The sequence below is a fragment of the Dromiciops gliroides genome, chromosome 1 (genome assembly GCF_019393635.1).
Source record: "Dromiciops gliroides isolate mDroGli1 chromosome 1, mDroGli1.pri, whole genome shotgun sequence".
Classification (NCBI taxonomy): Eukaryota; Metazoa; Chordata; class Mammalia; order Microbiotheria; family Microbiotheriidae; genus Dromiciops; species Dromiciops gliroides.
This window is the reverse complement of record NC_057861.1, coordinates 335,980,958-335,998,859: the sequence shown is the minus strand read 5'-3', so window position 1 is coordinate 335,998,859 and position 17,902 is coordinate 335,980,958. Positions and strand designations below refer to the sequence as shown.

Sequence of the window (17,902 nt, the reverse complement as noted above, 5' to 3'; positions counted from 1 at the left end):
AAGCTCTTTTTGGAATCTTACTCTACCACCCTGAGTGTTATCTTCCCCTTCCAATACTGTATCATCTACGAATATGGTAAAGAAACCTTTATCAAGTCATGGTAAGAAAAATAACTTGTTTAGCACAAGAGAGATTCCTGGGGCACTTCACTGAAGACCTCCTTCCAAGTTATCATCACTACTTTGGGGGTCTGGACATTCAATTAAAAATCCACCTAACTGCACTAACTTCTAATCTATATCTGGCCAGCTTTTCAAACAAGCGTGCAACAACAATCCTGAGTCTGATATACATATATATCTTTCACAATTTATACACCACCATCTATATCTATTACTGTAATATATTCCAGAATTAGATTGTGAGCTCCTTTTGAATGAGGACTATTTTGTTTTGTTTTTCTTTTATCTTCAGTGTTTAAAACAGCTCCTGGCTCATAGAAGACACTTCATAAATAAATAAATAAACTTATTGACCATGCAGGGTATTCCAGAAAGTCTTTGTTCAACTCTAGGCTATTACAGCTCAAAGCTGCACTAAGACTTTTGGGACACCTTGTATGTTGGTAAGTAGTTCGTTTCTTACTCTACATGACTCCATTTGGGGTTTTCTTGGCAAAGATACTGCATTTCCTTCTCCAGCTCATTTTACAGATGAAGAACTGAGGCAAACAGGGTGAAGTGACTTGCCCAGGGTTACACAGCCAAGTGTCTGAGGCCACATTTGAACTCATGAAAAGATGACTCTTCCTAGCTCCAGGCCTAACACACCACCTGGTTTCCCTCTTGTTATAGCTGACACTTAATAAATAATAAATGCTTACTGACTATGTAGGGTATTCCAAAAGTCTTAGTGCAACCTTAGGCTTAAAACTGCAGTAAGACTTCTGGGACACCTTGTATCACTAAATAAAGGCTTCCTTTATCTCCCAGTGACAAAAATGACGCTGCGGTTTTCCCAGTAGCCACAGAAAACCTAAGACCAGCTATAATTTGGGAAGTGAGCATCCAAACTTGCAAGCCGGAAACGCTGCCCACCCAGGGCTGGCAGAAGGGGCGCCAGCTGCCGTGGGGCTGCGTGCATGTCCGAAGGGATGCCGTCCGGCCAGGACGGAAGGTGCCTCCCTCCAGCAGGTCCACGCCGCCCTAACGCTGCAGGATCCGGGTCAGAAGGGGTCAAAGAGGGATGTCCAGGCCCTCAGGGCGGCCGGAGGGGTGTCCCTGCTCTCTTTAGCCCGTGTTGGCATCGCCAGCGTCCAGGCTCCGGCCCCCAGGCAGCGCTCACCCGAGGCGCGGACCCCGCAGTTGATTCCCGGCTCCGGCCGTCCCCGCCCCTGAGCCAGGCCCGACCTCCCTCGGGGGTGGCGCCTCGCTCGCCCGCGGTGACCTTCGTCAGGACTTCGGCCTCCGGCCTCCCCTCCTAGAGCCGCCGCCCCCACGGTGCCGCAGGCCCCGGCTCCCGGGTCTCCCTCCTCACCCCACCCAGCCCCGCTCCCCCGCCGGCCCTCCGGCTTCCCCTCCGGATGCTCCCCATCGGGGCCTGGAGGCGACGCCGGCTCCATCATGGTCGCTCTGGGGCGGATGGGCCCGTAAACCTCCTGCCCTGCCGGACGCCTCCTGTCGCCTTCGGTCCCCGCGGGCCGCCCGCGGACTCACCGTTCGGGTCAGAGCCAGCCGCCTGCCGAGCAGCAGCCGCGCAGCTACGCTAACCCCCGACATGTCTGCTCGCAGCTGCAGGAGACAGCCTGTGTGGGGACCTACCTCCCCAACCGCACGCCTGCGCGCCTGCGCGTCAAGGCCCCGCCTCCAGGGAGGGAGGAGCAGCCCCGAAATAGCGCCCACCCGAACCCTGCAATTAGGAGGTAGAGGGCAAACCAGCGGGAGACGGAAGATAAGGGGCTGACGGGACCTTCGCTCTCGCGACCTTCGCTCTCGCGGCTTTTTCTCGCGAGAGTCGTTCGCCTGCCGCCGCCGCCGCCGCCGCTAAGACCCTGCCGGGGACGGTTTCGCTCGCGAGTTTCTTCTTAGTTGCGGGCGGCCCCGCAGGCGGTGGTGGCGGTGGCGGTGGCGAGCGAGGGCCCGCGACCTGGGATCCTCGCTGCCCGGGTGAGTCTCCCCGTAGCCCGGGCAGCTCCCCTCTCCCCCTTCCCTCTGTCCAGGATGTCCCGACCCCCAAAGCTTCGGGGCAGGCGTAGGCCCTGCCCTGCGGGCGCCAGGAAACCAGGGAGGCTTCCGGGCCGGGCTGACCGACCCACGTGCTGCTGACCCAGTGGCGGATTTGAAGGGATTAAAAAGACAAGGGTTTGTGGCGCCCCATAAAACCCGCGACGAAGAAAGAGGGGTTCGCTGCGCCCCATTTTGTGTTTGGGCGGAGGATTTTTACGTCGCGTCACTCACACCATATCTTGTTTATGCCAGTTCATTTCAACAGCGATTTAAATCCAGAGTCCCAATTTCGTGCCTAACACTGAGTCCATAGGGCAGCAGAAGCCCCGGCTGGGCACGGGAGGGGAGGGTGGGGGTGGTGGGGGTGGGGAGACACGACCGTACCTCATCTTCTGTGCGGTTGAATGTGCCCCATGAATGAGTCAGTTTTCTGGGTAGCGAAAGTTACTCCGTTCATGGCCGAACAACTCAGTAAGCCCTGAGGGAATCGTCTATTACAGAGCAATAATCAATGCTTATAGTTATGAGCCTGACTCATGGGAGAAGAGCTTATATTCAGTATTTTTTTAATCAAGCCTACAGGTGTGTAATAAGTTAGATTCTCTTCCTGGGGGAGTCAGACCTGAAGTAAAAAAAAAATTGCTACCCAGAACACCATATTCTACAAGCTTTACAAGCGCCAAGGGTTTAATAGATGAGGTAGTTTATGCTGACTGGTACAGACTGTAAAGAGGATGGATAGACCACTTCTGTTTGTGAGGTGTTAAATGAAGTCATGGGAGGTATGTGGTCTGGGCTTTGAAGGGAAGATGCAAAGTATGCAGTCAACTGAAAAGCATTCTAGGCATAGAGAGGAGCTACAAATAAAGACACCCAGCTAGCCTTTGGGGAAGAGAACTGCAGAGAGGTCCAGTTTGTTGAGACTTTAGCATGTGTGGGAGTAGTTGGAAGATTCTTCTGAAATTATAGAATGGTAGATTTAGAACAGGAAGAGACCATAGAATTTATAGTTCCAACTAGACTAAGTGACTTGTGCAAGGTCACAAATAAGTGGCAGTCAGAATTTGAACCTGGGCCTTGTGATGCCAAATCTCTTGCTTTTTCATTGTACCATCCATCATCCTATACCATGATCTGTAGCCATATAGCATCACCAGGAGAATAGTCCTTTTTAAAAGGACAGGCTTTTATGGAAAAAAGGCAGTCATCAAGCATTCATCAATCACTAAGTCAGGCACTGTTCTGAGAATACAAAGAAAGGCAAAACTTAGCCAGTTTTTTGATGTATGGAGGAGTCTGGTTAAGAGACTTGAATTAGTGTTAGGAAAGAGGTAATGAGGGCTGTATGAATAGAAAGAAGGGGATGGATGCAAGAGTAGTTGTAAATATAGAATTAAGAAGATTTAGCAGCTGATTAGATAATGGATCTGAATGGTATTAAAAGTTGGAAGATGTGGTCTAGTTTGCAAACCTGAGGGATGCAGGATGATTGTACCCTCAACAGTAATAGGAAACTTAGGAAGGGGGTGGATCTTAGGGAGAAGAGAATGAGTTCTTTTTTGGACATTTGAGTTTTAGGTATCTGTGGGGCATTGTGGTGGAGTAGATGAGATTTGAGCTGAGTCTTGAAGAAGTCCAGGGAAACAGAGGCAGGGATGAGGAGGAAAAACATTCCAGGCATGGGGGACAGAAAAGGCACAGAAAAACAGTAAATGAAGTGCAGTGTGTACAGAGCAGTAAGTAGTGGAAGAACATTGGAAAGGTTGGAAAAGACCTTTGTGCCAAAGGGAGGACTTTACATCTGATCTTGGAAATAATAGGAAACCACTAGAATTTATTCAGTTAAGGGAGTGACATGGTCCGACTTAACATTTTGAGAACATTCCCTTAGCAAATGGATACAGGATGGATTGGAAAGGAGAGGGATTTGAGGCAAGAAGACCCATTAGAAAGCTATTGCAGGGGCAGCTAGGTGGTGAAGTGGATAAAGCACCGGCCTTGGATTCAGGAGTACCTGAGTTCAAATCCGGCCTCAGACACTTGATACTTACTAGCTGTGTGACCCTGGGCAAGTCACTTAACCCTCATTGCCCTGCCCAAAAAAAAAAAAAAAAGCTATTGCAGTAGTCTACAGGAAAGGTGATAAGGACCTGAACACTAGGATGACAGTTGGAGGAGAGGAGAGGAGAGAGAGAAGAGAGAAAGAGTGAGTGTGTGTGTGTGTGTGTGTGAGTGTGAGTGTGAGAGAGAGAGAGAGAGAAAGAGAGATGGAGATGTTGTAAAGGTAAAAATAACATGAATTGGTAATAGATTGGATATTTGGGATGACACTGAAGTAGACTCCAGTGACTGGGAAAATGATGGTACCCTTTACAGTAAAAGAGAAGTCCTGAAGAAGGGAGGATTTGGCAGGAGGAAAGATTATGAGTTCTGTTTTGTACTTTTCCCTGGGTTTTTATGATACTGCTTTATCCTGGTTTTCTATTCATATCTCCTCCAGTGTCCTTCATAGGGTGATCATCCAATGTTCTTCCCCACCGTCCAACAGTTCCTGAGTCTAACCAAGGATTCTGCCCTCAACCATCTCAATGTCTGTCTCTGTTTTCTTGGTTTTTTCACAGCTACATGGATTGAACTATTTTCTTTTTTCGTTTGTTTGGGTTTTTTTGGTTTTTGTTTTTAATTTTTGCAGGGCAATGAGGGTTAAGTGACTTGCCCAGGGTCACACAGCTAGTTAAGTGTCAAGTGTCCAAGGCTGGATTTGAACTCAGGTCCTCCTGATTCCAAGGCCAGTGCTTTATCCACTGTGCCACCTAGCTGCCCCTGATTGAACTATTTTCTATGCAGATGACTCCCAAATCTATATTTCCAACTCTTAGCTCTCTTCTGAGCTCTAGTTCTACATCTCTGGTAGCTATTACTATTTCAGCATTTTCATAGTTGTCTCGACCTCAAATTGTCCAAAAGATTTGATTATCTTTTCCCATAAATATGCCCTTTATCCCAACTTCCTTATATTGGTCCAGGGTAATACCATTCTTTTTGTCACTCAGTTTGGCAACTCTGAAGTCATCCTTCATTTTTCATTTTTACTTGCCATACTTTCTCCACCTGCCTCACCCATGTTCAGTCAGTTACCAAAATTTATTGATTCTTTATCCTCAAAGTCTGTCCATCTTCATTCATACCAGACTACCTGAATTAGCTCAATTGAAAAGGCTTCATTAATTTAAAATGTACTATTTCTGTGTTTTTGCAAAGCTTTTCTTATCATCAAAACGAGAGATTGATCAAGTTCTCCCATCCATTTTCATTCCTGTTTTTGGTGGCAACTACATCTTCACATGAGTGATTATGTAATGCCCATACTAGAAAGAAAAAGGAAGAACCCTATACAGAAGACTTCTGTATCCAAATGAGAATTATTGAAGGGTATTCCTTATAGGTGATGGAGGCTACAGAATGTGTTGCCAATCATAAAGTCTTTGTCCAGTGCAATTTGAAGACATATGCAGGGCAACTTATTTAAGATGACTTCCCATTTTTTCCCCTTTTATACAGAAAAGGTTACATATTTGGTGTATGATAAGAATATTCATTTGAATTCAAGAGATCTGTTATTAGTGGGGAAGCCAGGTATTAACTGTTACCTGGACTCCCAGATATATCTGTGTTTAGGAATCTTAGAGCATTGTCTTTCATTGAAAGGGTGTGAAGGAGGATGAAAGGGAAGGGGAGAGAGAGTCTTGACTCATCTTCCACCTACCTGCCTCAGAGATAAAAGACTGTACTTTATGGTTTTGCCTGGTTTCAGAAACTCTTGTACATGTAGTCATCAACTTATATGAAAAACAAAGTTGCCAAAGTTTGGTCTTGGCCTGAGTTTCTGACTTAACTTAGCTCTCCTGAGCCGTAAGTGTCCAGACCATAAAGCATATTATAGATGCAGTGAACGATTTAACATTCACTCAGGGCCTTTTATTCAGTATTTTATATACTAAAAGGAAACAGCAAACCAGTATCTTGGCCAAGAAAACCCCAAATGGGGTCATGAAAAGTCAGAAACAATAACAGCCATTTGTTCAATACTTAATATGCTAGAACAGTTTTTCATCTGTGAGTTGAGTCATCAGTTGCCCAGGGCTAGAATAGAGTGTGTGGACTGGAGTCAGGGAAGACTCTTCTTGAATTCAAATCTGGCCTTAGACACTTATTAACTGTGAGACACTGGGCAAGTCACTTAACCCTTTTTGCCTCAGTTTGCTTATCTGCAAAATGGTCTGGAGGAGGAGATGGCAAACCATTCTAGTATCTTTTTTTTTTTTTTTGCAGGGCAGTGAGGGTTAAGTGACTTGCCCAGGGTCACACAGCTAGTAAGCATCAAGTGTCTGAGGCTGGATTTGAACTCAGGTAGTCCTGAATCCAGGTCTGGTGCTTTATCTACTTCACCACCTAGTTGCCCCCCCCCCCACTCTAGTATCTTTGCCAAGAAAATCCCAAATGGTGTTGCAAAGACTACTGAACAATCACAACAAACACATTTTTGCCCCTCAGGCACTTAAATTTTCCTCACTTGACATTCTGTCATGTCTCCCTATGTGTGCCTTTGCATTGGCTTTCCTTTCATGCCTTGAATACTCTCCTTCATTTCTACTACGGAACCCCTAGCTCCCTTAAGACTCAGCTCAAGTGTCCCCTCCTTCAAGGAGGCTTTTCTTGATTCCCCTAGTCCTTTCTCCACCACCCTTCCATCACTTTGTATTTGTTTTATATAGTCAGTCAGTAAACATTTAATTACCAGGTACCATATGCCAGGTAATGTGATAAGTAAGCACTAGGGATAAAAAGGTTAAAGATTAGATGGGGGGCTGGGGCCAGCTAGGTGGCACAGTGGATAAAGCATTGGCCCTGGATTCAGAAGGACCTGTGATCAAATCTGGCCTCAGACTCTTGACACTTACTAGTTGTGTGACCCTGGGCAAGTCAATTAACTTTCATTGCCCCTCAAAAAAAAAAAAAGATTAGATCAGGGAGCTGACAGTTTAATGAGGGACTACATACAAACAAGTCTGTACAAATAAAATATATACAGGATAATTGAAAATATTCAATAGAGAGAAGGTCCTAGAATTAAGGGGGGTTGGGAAACATCCTGTATTATCTTTGAATGTGTTGTATCCCATTCCCCTTTTAACCCCCATATCATGAATAGGAGATAAAATTCCTTGAAGGAAGAGACTTAGACTTTTGTATTTGTATCCCTTTGACAGAGTAAATACCTAATAAACGTTTGCTTGTTTGAGACCCTAAGACAAACAAGGAGGGCAGTACTATTGTGCCTAGTACTCAGAATTTGTAGTGAGGGATCTCCCACCTGGAGGACATGACATTTAAAATTTAATGTGTGGTCACCTTATTCCTGACCCAAGTGTAGGGAAAATTAGCTAGGGTTTACTTATAAATTAGAAGCTTTAGCACCAGTTTTGGGCATTAAGCATTTATTAAAGCATACCAGGTATTAGTAAAAAGAGAACACCTGGGTCAGAAAGTTAAGATAAGGCCTATCTAGCCTAGAGTCCTCAAGTCTTCCTCTACCAGCCTGTTCAAGAGAGAACTGAACTGCCAGAGGAAGCTTCCTCTGTGCCCCAAGGAGAGGCAGTCCATACACACTGCTTCAAGCTCATTGACTAGCATCACCCAAATCTATTGGTTCACTGGACTTGAGGGTGGTCCCGTGTTGAGGTCAGAGTCCACACCCTCTTGAGAGCCATTCAGGTGTGGTTTTAATTGATTAACATTAAGTGAGTTAATCAGCGAAGTCAGTCAATCAATCAATCAATCCCCTTAATTAAACTTAATTAATTAATTAATTAAAATTAATTAAAAGCTGGGGCCTTTGGGCATTGGCAAAACCCATTATTTTCTCAAGGGCTAGGTGGATGTTCAGGTTAGAGCTAAAAATGTATTATAAGAATGTTTACCAGGAAATTAAATCTAGCAACTGGGACAGTGCTTTCTAATCGATATAAGAATTTCTTTGAAATGAAGAAATAGGAAAAATGTGGGAGAAGAAAAGGATGAGGCAGCAATACCAAGTAAGAATCCCTCTTGAATTTCACCCCTACTTCCAGGGAATCCTGCAGTATCTTTCTGCTTTAGACCTTCAAGTCAAGAGCATCAGGAAAACCCTCCAGGTTCTCCCAATCTGGTCAAAACTAGCCCAGTCCAAAGTCCTTGTTTGGGGAAAAGTAAGGAATGTGTTGGCCCAAGGGGACAGATCAGGCCTGGTGGAGTCCCTGAAGAAGAGATCAGGTCTCTTACCTAGGAAAAGGGATTTCCCCTGCTTTACAAGGCGTCTAGCTTCCTAGCTTGCAGGACAGGGAGGTGCATTTATTTTTTTTTTTTCCATTTTCCTTCTAGTATGAGAACATTCTAACTGGTCTTCAGAGGAGGAATTGGGAATGGTTTTCCCGGAGAAGAGAAGACATGGAGGGCCATGATAACTGTCTTCAAGTATTTAAAGGGCTGTCATGTGGAAGAGGAATTAGACTTTTGTGATTTGTTCCCAGAACTGGAAACAATGAATGGGAATTGCATAAATAAATTTAGATTGTTAAAAGGGGAAAAAATTCAATCATTAGAAAAGTATTCAAAAATAGAACAGATGCCTCAAGAGGAAAAGGATTCCCCATTGTTGGAAATATTTAAGCAAAATCTGGATGATCACTTGTCAGTGATATTGTAGACAGGTTTTTTGTTCATATAGAGACTAGATTAAATTCTCAATGAGGTCCTTTCTAACTCTGAAATTCTGTGATTCACTCAAAACAATAATGTTATCTTTTTAAAGGTGTATCTCTATGAATAACTTAAATGATCCTCCACATTGGAATATCCGGCCTAATTCCAGGGCAGAGGGTGGTGATGGAAGCAGATGGAATTATGCTCTACTGGTTCCCATGCTGGGATTGGCAGCTTTTCGTAAGTTATGTTTTTCATAGTTTTCGGATTTCCTGGGCTGAAAGTTTTGTGCACTGCTTCAGTGAGAAGCATTTGTTTTTTGAGCTCTTCATTGGTCCAAAAGTAAAAAGTGAGTGATGTTGATAGGGAAGACAAATATTTAATGTTTAATATATGGGAAATCTGATCTATCACAAAGCTTCAACTACCCTGACACTTAACTGTCTTCTTTTGAGACATACTTGCTGAATTGGTTTATTCATTCACTCATTAATCCCGTAAACATTTATTAAGTAACTGCTTTCTGTAGAGCACCATTTTAGGTGATGAAAAAAATACAAAGGTTAGGTAAGATGTGTTTTTGCCCTCCTGGAATTCATAATAGTGATACAAGATACAAAAATAGGTGACCATAATATACAAGATCACATAATTGCACATGTTGTGGGAAGTTCGTAGAGGAAGGTTTTTATTGACAGAAGAGATCAGGGAAGACTTGATGTTGGAAGTGTCATTTTCTTTGGATTGACAGGATGTGTAGAAATTCAGTAAGTGAAGAGGGGAAGGAGGATATTCCAGGCATAGGTAATTGTGAGAGCAAATGTGGGAGTGTATAGTGCTTTTTGGGGAATTAGAGAGTAATCCAGTTTGACTAAAGCAAAGAACTTATGAATATAAAATAAGACTGGAAATTTGTGAAGGGCACCTCATGTTACAAAGGAGTTTAAATTTTATTTGGGCAGCATGATGGAACCACTGAAGATTTTGAGCAGATTGACAGTATGACTAGAACTATGCCTGAGGAAAATTATGATAGTGGTTTGATCGTTTGAGAAGGGACAGTAGAGTTAGTTGTCATATTCTGGGTGAGTGATAAGAAGCATCTGTAGTAAGGGGGTGGCAAGTGGGAATAAAAAGGAAGAGACAGTTACAAGAGGAATTGTGTAAGTAGCATTGACAGGATTTGGGAAATACTGGGTATGAGAGGTGAGGAAGAAGGGCTAAGAGCAAAGATAGCGTTAGTATTTCCAGCACGGTATATTGAGCGAATGGTAGTGACACAGGAGTCATTTTTTTGTAGAAAGAGAAGTTGTTCAGCTTTGGGCAGGGTGAGTCTGAGGACCCTGTTTGGATACTCAGGTTGAGATGTTCTGGATGAATGAATACTTACAGAGGACATAGAGTGCCACTTGTGGATGCGGGGGCTGATTTCACACCACTGAAAATGTGAAGCATGATTCTTTTTGGATCTCATGGTAGGTAGGATAGGGAGAGAGCTTGTTTGGTTAGAGGAAACACGAACTGCATTTTTACTTAAATAGGTAAGATTCTCATGTTCTCTGTGGTTGCATTTATAGAAGCTGTATTTCTGTTATTCCTCAGGGTGTTAAATCCTAGTCGCCCCAGTGTAGGAAAAACTAGCATCCTGAAATTAGCGTGACTAATGACGTCCTAAGTTGTATGGTCATAGGGTTCCTAGCAGTTAGAACTAGAAGGACACTAGGTGCTATTTCGTCCAACTCCTCCATCTTATAGATGAAAATAAAGGATTCCCAGAGAAGTGAAGCCCACTTGGGCAGTATGGTCATTAGTAAGTAGCAGAGTCAGCATTTGAACTCCGGTTCTTTCATTTCAAACCAGTGCTCTTTGCTGTTATCATTCTTATGATAATTTGTGTTTCTCCTGGGATAACCAAGTAAAAGCCAATGATTGGTAGAATTATTCCCTCTTGCAGTGCTATTCATAAAAGGAAGAAATGAAGGAAAATTTGTGCCTTGCACTTACTAATGTTTTGTGATTCTGGAGTCACAGGGCTTAGGTCCAAATCCTGCCTCTGATATTTAATTACCTGTGTGACGTTGGGCAAGTCACTTAACTTCTTTGGGCCTCAGTGGTTTCATCTGTAAAATGAGGAGGTTGGACTGGATGTTCTCTGAGATCCAGATGGTTTCCAAAGTCCCCTTTAACCCCAGATCTATACTGTCATTTGGTCCTATGAGGTATTCTCCTCTCACAGTACAATCATCCAGAACTTTGCTTTGGCTTCTCTGGCCTCAGCTGGGTTGATTGAGATAGAATGAATTCAGGTAGTATTCAGCTGACCATGAACGGAAGTCAGTAATAACCTGGCCCCGTGTTGTTTTTTAAAGTCTTGTCTGTTTTATGTTGGAGCCAACATACCAAGTGGTAGTAGGATCTGGAACAAAAGTAAAGAGTGGCAAACAGCTAAATTCTTTTTATATTTCTTCTCCACACACAAAAACAAACAAACTTCTTAGGTAGACTAATAGGAAATTTGCCTGTTGCATTGTCATGCTCTTTAGTAGAGGGCAGAGAGCCTCTGTTTGCATTGCATATAAAATATACATTCTATATGTTAGAATTTAATGCAAATCCCTTTCTTATACTAACACCTAAAATCTTTAGCTTTTGTTGAAAGACCATCCTGTAAGATTCTGCTTTTTGGGGAAGCTAGGTGGTATAGTAAGTAGATAAAGCACTGGCCCTTGATTCAGGAGGACCTGAGTTCAAATCTGGCCTCAGATACTTGACACTAGCTGTTTGACCCTGGGCAAGTCACTTAACCCTCATTGCCTGCCTCCCCCCCCCCAAAAAAAAAAATCGCAGGAGCCGAAGACAAAGCTCACTGTTGGTTAAGATTATGTTTTTTGATGAATATTATTTTCAACTATTGTTTTTGTCATTTTTGCTTTGTTTTAATCTTAGGTTGGATTTGGTCTCGAGAGTCTCAAAAAATAATAGAAAAAGAAAGAAAAGCATATCAACAAAAGACAATTGCTTTCCAACAGGATCTTGAAGCGAAATACCGTGATATTATCTCAGAAAATCGTCGTGCAGTGGCTCATTTGTCTGTGGAGCTTGAAAAGGAACATAATAGAACAACTAGCTATCGTGAAGCCCTCATCTCTCAGGGTCGAAAATTGGTGGAAGAAAGGAAACTCCTGGAACAGGAACGAGCACAGGTAATGCAAGAAAAGCAGCAGCTACAACCTTTGAAAAGTGTATATCAACACTGCCTGGAAAAGGAAGAAAACTGGCAAAAAAGGGCTGCCCTTTTGCTGAAAGACTTTGAAGAAGCACTGATAGAGCGACAAAATATCTACTGTAGTCTGGTTCTCCCTCGGAACAAGCGCCTAGAAATCGAGAAAAGCTTGTTAGTTCGAGCATCCATTGATCCAGTTGCTGCTGATCTAGAGATGGTATCTGGTTTAACAGATATATTTAAGCACGACACATATTGTGGAGACATGTGGAATTCCAATAAACGTCAGAACGGGAGGCTCATGTGGCTTTATCTCAAATACTGGGAATTAACTGTTGAATTGAACAAATTTAAGAGAGTGGAAAAATCCATATTAGAAAAATAAGAAAAACATGGAATAGGAAGGCTTCTCTTATTGACTATGAATGGAGTAAGACTAGACTGACTGACATTCTGGGGTTCTGGTTTTCCCAATATCTTTTCTTTTTTCACTGCAGTTGTTACCACATATACTGCCATTAAAGCAGAATGTCTTCCTAGCTGTGGATTAGCTGGCATGCTTTTAAAGGTTGCTAAGTTTTTTAAGTAGTTGCAGTTTACCTTTCCTTCCCTGAGGAGGCAACAAGTTAATAACTCCCTAATGTACTTGGCTTGCAGCTGTTAAAGATTCAGACTCTCTGAAGCTTCTCCTATACCACTGATATTTTCAATAACAGAGCACCATTACTTGGCCTACCACCAAATTCACTTTGAGAAAGAATTATAAAATGATTAGTGCAAAAGTGAAGTAGTACCTTACTCTGAATATAAATAACTTTGGTCTGTTTTTATCATCCCCTTAAAAGTGATGGTTTCCCTTGAACCATTTAATCTCATAGCATATTTTCCCCCCAAAATAAAATAAATTCTATGTCCTAAAGCTGACAGTGCAAAATAGTGCTACTTATCTTATTAATACAGCTATATCAGGTTACTTAAACTTGCCAATGTTTTCTGTATCCAAATGTATGCACTGTTGAATGAGATTTAGATTGTATTCAATGTGCAGATTTTAGTTATGTCATTAGTGAAACATGAAAATTAATACTAGCATGAACTATCAAAAATAGTCCTTTAAGAATATTAATCATACTTTATATGTCGCACTTTACAAAGCATTATTCTCATATTTATGTAATATCCCTGCAACAACTTCATGAGGACAGATAGTATTCTCATTTCATATATGAGGAAACAGACTCTGAAAGCTTATTGAATCTCCATTAGCATTGCTAGTAAATGGCAAAGGCAGAGACCTGGTTGGTACTCTTTCACTCAAGTATATTTTCTATCCAAATAGTAAATAAGAGAAACTGTAAGAAACATGAACCTTGTTATTTAAATTCATAATTAGGGTAATGCTTTGCTGGAGAGCAACAAGAGGGATATTAACATGTTTTCTACAAACTGTGACCTGGTCATAGAATGATTTCGTTTGACTGGGTATTCTTTCTTGGTGTTCAGTATCAAAATCAAATTGAGCCATTATTAACAGCTTCCTCTGATTGCATCTGGTTTTGTTTTTGTTTTCAGAAAGGGCATACATTATCAAGTTTAGCACAAGGGAAGAGAAAGAAGATTATGAAAGTTTTTCACTATGCACGTTTCTAAAATGATATATGGAACTTTGGGTAAACATTGAATTGAAATTCGCTTTAGAAAATTAGAGCTTTTCAAATGGCCTAGTGCTTTTTGTTTCCCTGGGTGCTCGTAGTCTCACTTGTCTAAAGTGTTGGATCACTTCACCATCATTTAGCATAAGGCTGAATATGAAAATGATATCTTTAGGTAGGTGTGGCCCAAGAAGTTCACTGTAATCTTCTGTATTTCCTAAAATTTTATATCTGAGATTATCTAGTCAATAATTCCATTGATTATTTAACCTTAAATAAATCAATTAGAATCCCAGATTCCTTGATTTGGAAGGTACCCTAGAGGTCATTTGGCTCATTCCATTTTATCACTTCACCCTCACTCTTCATCTCTTCAATAAATGAAGAAAATTAGTCAGCTTTTAGTTTTTTACTTTTTTAGATGATCCAGGGTGACTTTTTAATCCTTCCTTTTTATCTTCCTTCAATTACTCCCTTCCCGAAATCTAGCTGAAGTGTTGCTCATGGAGTGCAAACTGATTTAGATATGAGCCCAAATAAAACAATTAAGAATAAAATTAATTAGGAATCAGTATGATTGTGTGCTTCTTCTACAAAAAAAAAAAAATTACAGTTGTATCTCCCAGAGTCAGGTAGAAATAACCTGGATTTTCCTTACCCCAGCTGTCCTCTATTAGCATGATTAATTGAGAATTGACATCATTTTATTGCTCTTCCTCCAAGGCATCTATAATGAGTGAGATATCTATATGATCCAATAAAAATAAGAATATATTTATGGACATTTTTATTAGTAAAGAAGAAAATGAATAGTGGACCAAATACTACTTTCGTAGTCTTTTTTTGCAAAACCAAATGGCAATATAAGGGCTATACATTAAAACGTTGGTGAACTTGATCCTGAGAGTTGTGACAATGATCAATGAAGTAGAATATAGAAAATTTAGCAGAATTCAGAGAGCCCTCTTGTTGCTCAGGGAGGAAGATTGGAACCAGGAATGGCTCAAGACTTTTGGGGATATGAGTGCTACTGGCATGTTACATACAGGATGATAAATTATCCAGGAACATGGAAGATATCCTTTATGTGGGGATGGCAGAGAGAGAAGTAGCTATCACAGCATGTGGCATTTGATTATTTTTAAGTTAAGAGGTTTAGGGGTAAATTATATATGTGTAGGGTGATGGTGTGTTTCTTTGTGGTTCAGATTTTTTAAACTTTCACATTGTGAAAGTGTCCATTTCAGGGTGTTGTGTGATGTAAAAGGGGTGAGCACCAGGACTAACCTCTTGCTATTTGCAAAAATCAAATAAAAAATAGATAATACTGTAGAGTTAGTAATCTGTCCCCCCCCCCAAATATTATTGTCCTTGAATTATTTTTTTCTAAATTCCTTGTCAGGAATGGTAAATACAGTGTTCCAATGAAAATGCCATAGAAGTGGAAAAACTGCACATATATTTCCCCTTTTATATCATACTGTAGGGGAAAACACTCATAAGAACATTTGTTATAGTTAGTCCTAAAGCACTTGTATTTTTCTTAAAGAAGTGTGGCTAATTAAAATGTGTGTCAGTTATCTTTATTCTTTGTCAATTCATTCTGTTTGCTTTTTTATTTAATTGCTTAGTAGTTTTAAAATAATCTATTAAGATAATTTAATATTAGCCATTGAAAAGCAAGTAAAGCAAAAAGTGTTTTTCCAGCTCTATGGAAATAGATTGATATTGCTTTGAAATTTACATCTATGATAAATGTCTCCTGGATCTGCCTTCTCTTTGACACTGCTACTACCATTACCCTAATTCGGTTTCTCATAACTTCTTGCCTGGGTTATTATGGTAATTCCTATTTGACCTCTTTCCCTAATTAGGATATAAACTCCTTAAGCACACAGTCAGTATTTTATTTCAGTTTTGAATTACCAGGGCCTAGCACAATATTTTATTATAATATGTCTTATTGAAGGAATTTCTGGATGTAAGATAGTGATGTAGGAGGCAAAAAAGGGTTAATAGAAAAAACCCAAGACCCAAGCTCTAATTCAGATATTAGCTCTAAAAGGAAGTTAGATCCCATTTAATGGATAACTTATGTTAGGTTCTTGTACCCATAGTGATCAACATCCATAACGGACCAGAATGGGTCAGGTCAAAATAACAATAAAGGAAAAAGACCACCTATAGAAATTCTAATGAAAAATAAATATGTTTTGAAACTAGCTGTTGGAATCAGAAAGAGACAAGTGCAGAAAAGGCCAAATTTGTCCCCAGATTCACCTTATGACATGGAAACCCCCAAAACACACCTCCACTGAAAAAGGTACCCACCTCGGGGGTTGGCTTAGGACCCCCAGGAACTCCAAATTAGCATAAGCCCTCCCCTGGAACACCCCTAGGTAGAGAATATTATAATGAGTAGAACAGGCCCTCCCTTGTATCTCCCCAAGGTGGAGATTATTATAATGAGACTGATAATCAATTTATCTATACTATAAATATAACTGTCTTTCACTATTCAAGAGATACCTTTCCACTATCATGGTTCTCTCCCTGTGGTCACCCACAGTATTGCAATAAAACTTGGGAAACTGAGTCACTGAGTCTTGTAATTCTTTTGGGACAACTCAATCAATTTGACCCCAAATTCCAGCCCACATCTATAGCAAGCTCAGATTTCTTTCCTTTTGTGACTTTACATTGTCTGTATCTTGCCTGTTTTCCTCATTGGAAAATATCAGTATCATAACCTTGTTTAAGGACTAGAGGCTAGAGAAACACATGGGTTAGAAATAACAGTGGATAGGAAAATAGGGGTATAGGGTAAAAGATTGAAGTCCTTAGAGAAAAAAAGGAAGAAACTGGCCAAAGAGTAGGCCCAGACTGAAATGTTCACAGTTTTGAAATATCAGAAGGCAGAGACCTCTCAGTTCCTCATCCTAAATTGACTCCTAAAATCCATCTTCTTGTCCTACCCTGTTAAGCTCTTGCCCCAGGCCACAAGAATGAGCATCATTGCCTTAGAGCTGAAGCAGTTCCTTTCTCTCAAAGTAAAGCTGCATTAAGAATGTGTTCCTGAGGGGCAGCTAGGTGGCACAGTGGATAGAGCACCAGCCCTGGATTCAGGAGGACCTGAGTTCAAATTAGGCCTCAGACACTTGACAACTTACTAGCTGTGTGACCCTGGGCAAGTCATTTAACCCCAATTACCTCAAACCGCACCCCCCCCAAAAAGAAATGGTCTTAGTACTTATAAAAATTTAGAGTATCAGACATGTAAGAGATCTTAGGGATTGTCCAATCCAGCTGCCTCATTTTACAGATGAGCAGCTAGAGATGTTGAGTGAACTGCCCACACAGCTAGTAGATAGTAGAACCAGATTTTTTTTAAAAAAGTTTTAAAAAGTTTTATTTGATGGCTTCGTACTCTCCTGCCTTTGCTAAGAGGTAGTAAATCTCTTTCATTTTCAGTTCCTCCCACAATCCAGTACTCTTCAGTACTCAACATTATGTATGTAACCTTTTCTCCTTGTTTATTTTCTGTAGAAATCTTTCAAAAGTACTTGTTTATACTCATGTATAGTTTATATTGAATTGCTTGAGTTCTTGGGGTGGGGAGTGGGAAGGGAGGGAGGAGGGGAAGTTGGAACACAAAGTTTAAAAAAAATACTTGTTTAAAATCTTTGTTTCCAACTTTGAAAAAAATTATACTGTTGCAGGATAAGACTTGTTTGCAACTCTCTTATTTATCTTTATTTATCAATTTGTTTATCCATTTACTTATTTGCTTATTTATTCATTTATCTATCCATTCATTCATTTATCTATTTGTTTATCTATTTGTTTGTTTATTTATTTATTTGCAGGGCAATGAGGATTAAGTGACTTGCCCAGGGTCACACAGCTAATAAGTGTTAAGTGTCTGAGGCCAGATTTGAACTCAAATCCTCCTGAATCCAGGGCTGGTGCTTTATCCACTGTGCCACCTAGTTGCCCCCAAAGCTCTCTCTTAAAGATGATTTTTTTTAACTTTATTGTTCATTTGAAAATTTCAGGGTTCTTCCAATTAGAGGGTTTAAAAAATTCAATGCATCAAGCCAGAGCCAATTATAAAATATTT

At 41.1% G+C, this 17,902-nt stretch overlaps 2 protein-coding genes across 3 annotated transcripts in view; one reads left to right on the top strand and one right to left on the bottom strand.

Annotated features, from left to right (window-relative positions):
- Positions 1–1,925, bottom strand: part of SDHA (succinate dehydrogenase complex flavoprotein subunit A) — a 40,568-nt gene extending 38,643 nt beyond the window's left edge. For both annotated transcript variants that reach the window (XM_043978284.1, XM_043978285.1), the window contains exon 1: positions 1,657–1,925. In XM_043978284.1, the coding sequence (XP_043834219.1) occupies positions 1,657–1,719 (63 nt within the window). In that variant the 5' untranslated portion in view covers positions 1,720–1,925. The remainder of the gene's footprint in view (positions 1–1,656) is intronic.
- CCDC127 (coiled-coil domain containing 127) lies at positions 1,718–15,368 on the top strand. Its single transcript, XM_043978287.1, is given in 5 exon segments — positions 1,718–1,756; positions 1,759–1,854; positions 1,856–2,106; positions 9,017–9,147; positions 11,854–15,368. Coding segments are annotated over 5 exon segments (1,179 nt in total). The 3' UTR covers positions 12,516–15,368.
- The last annotated feature ends 2,534 nt before the right edge of the window (positions 15,369–17,902 follow it).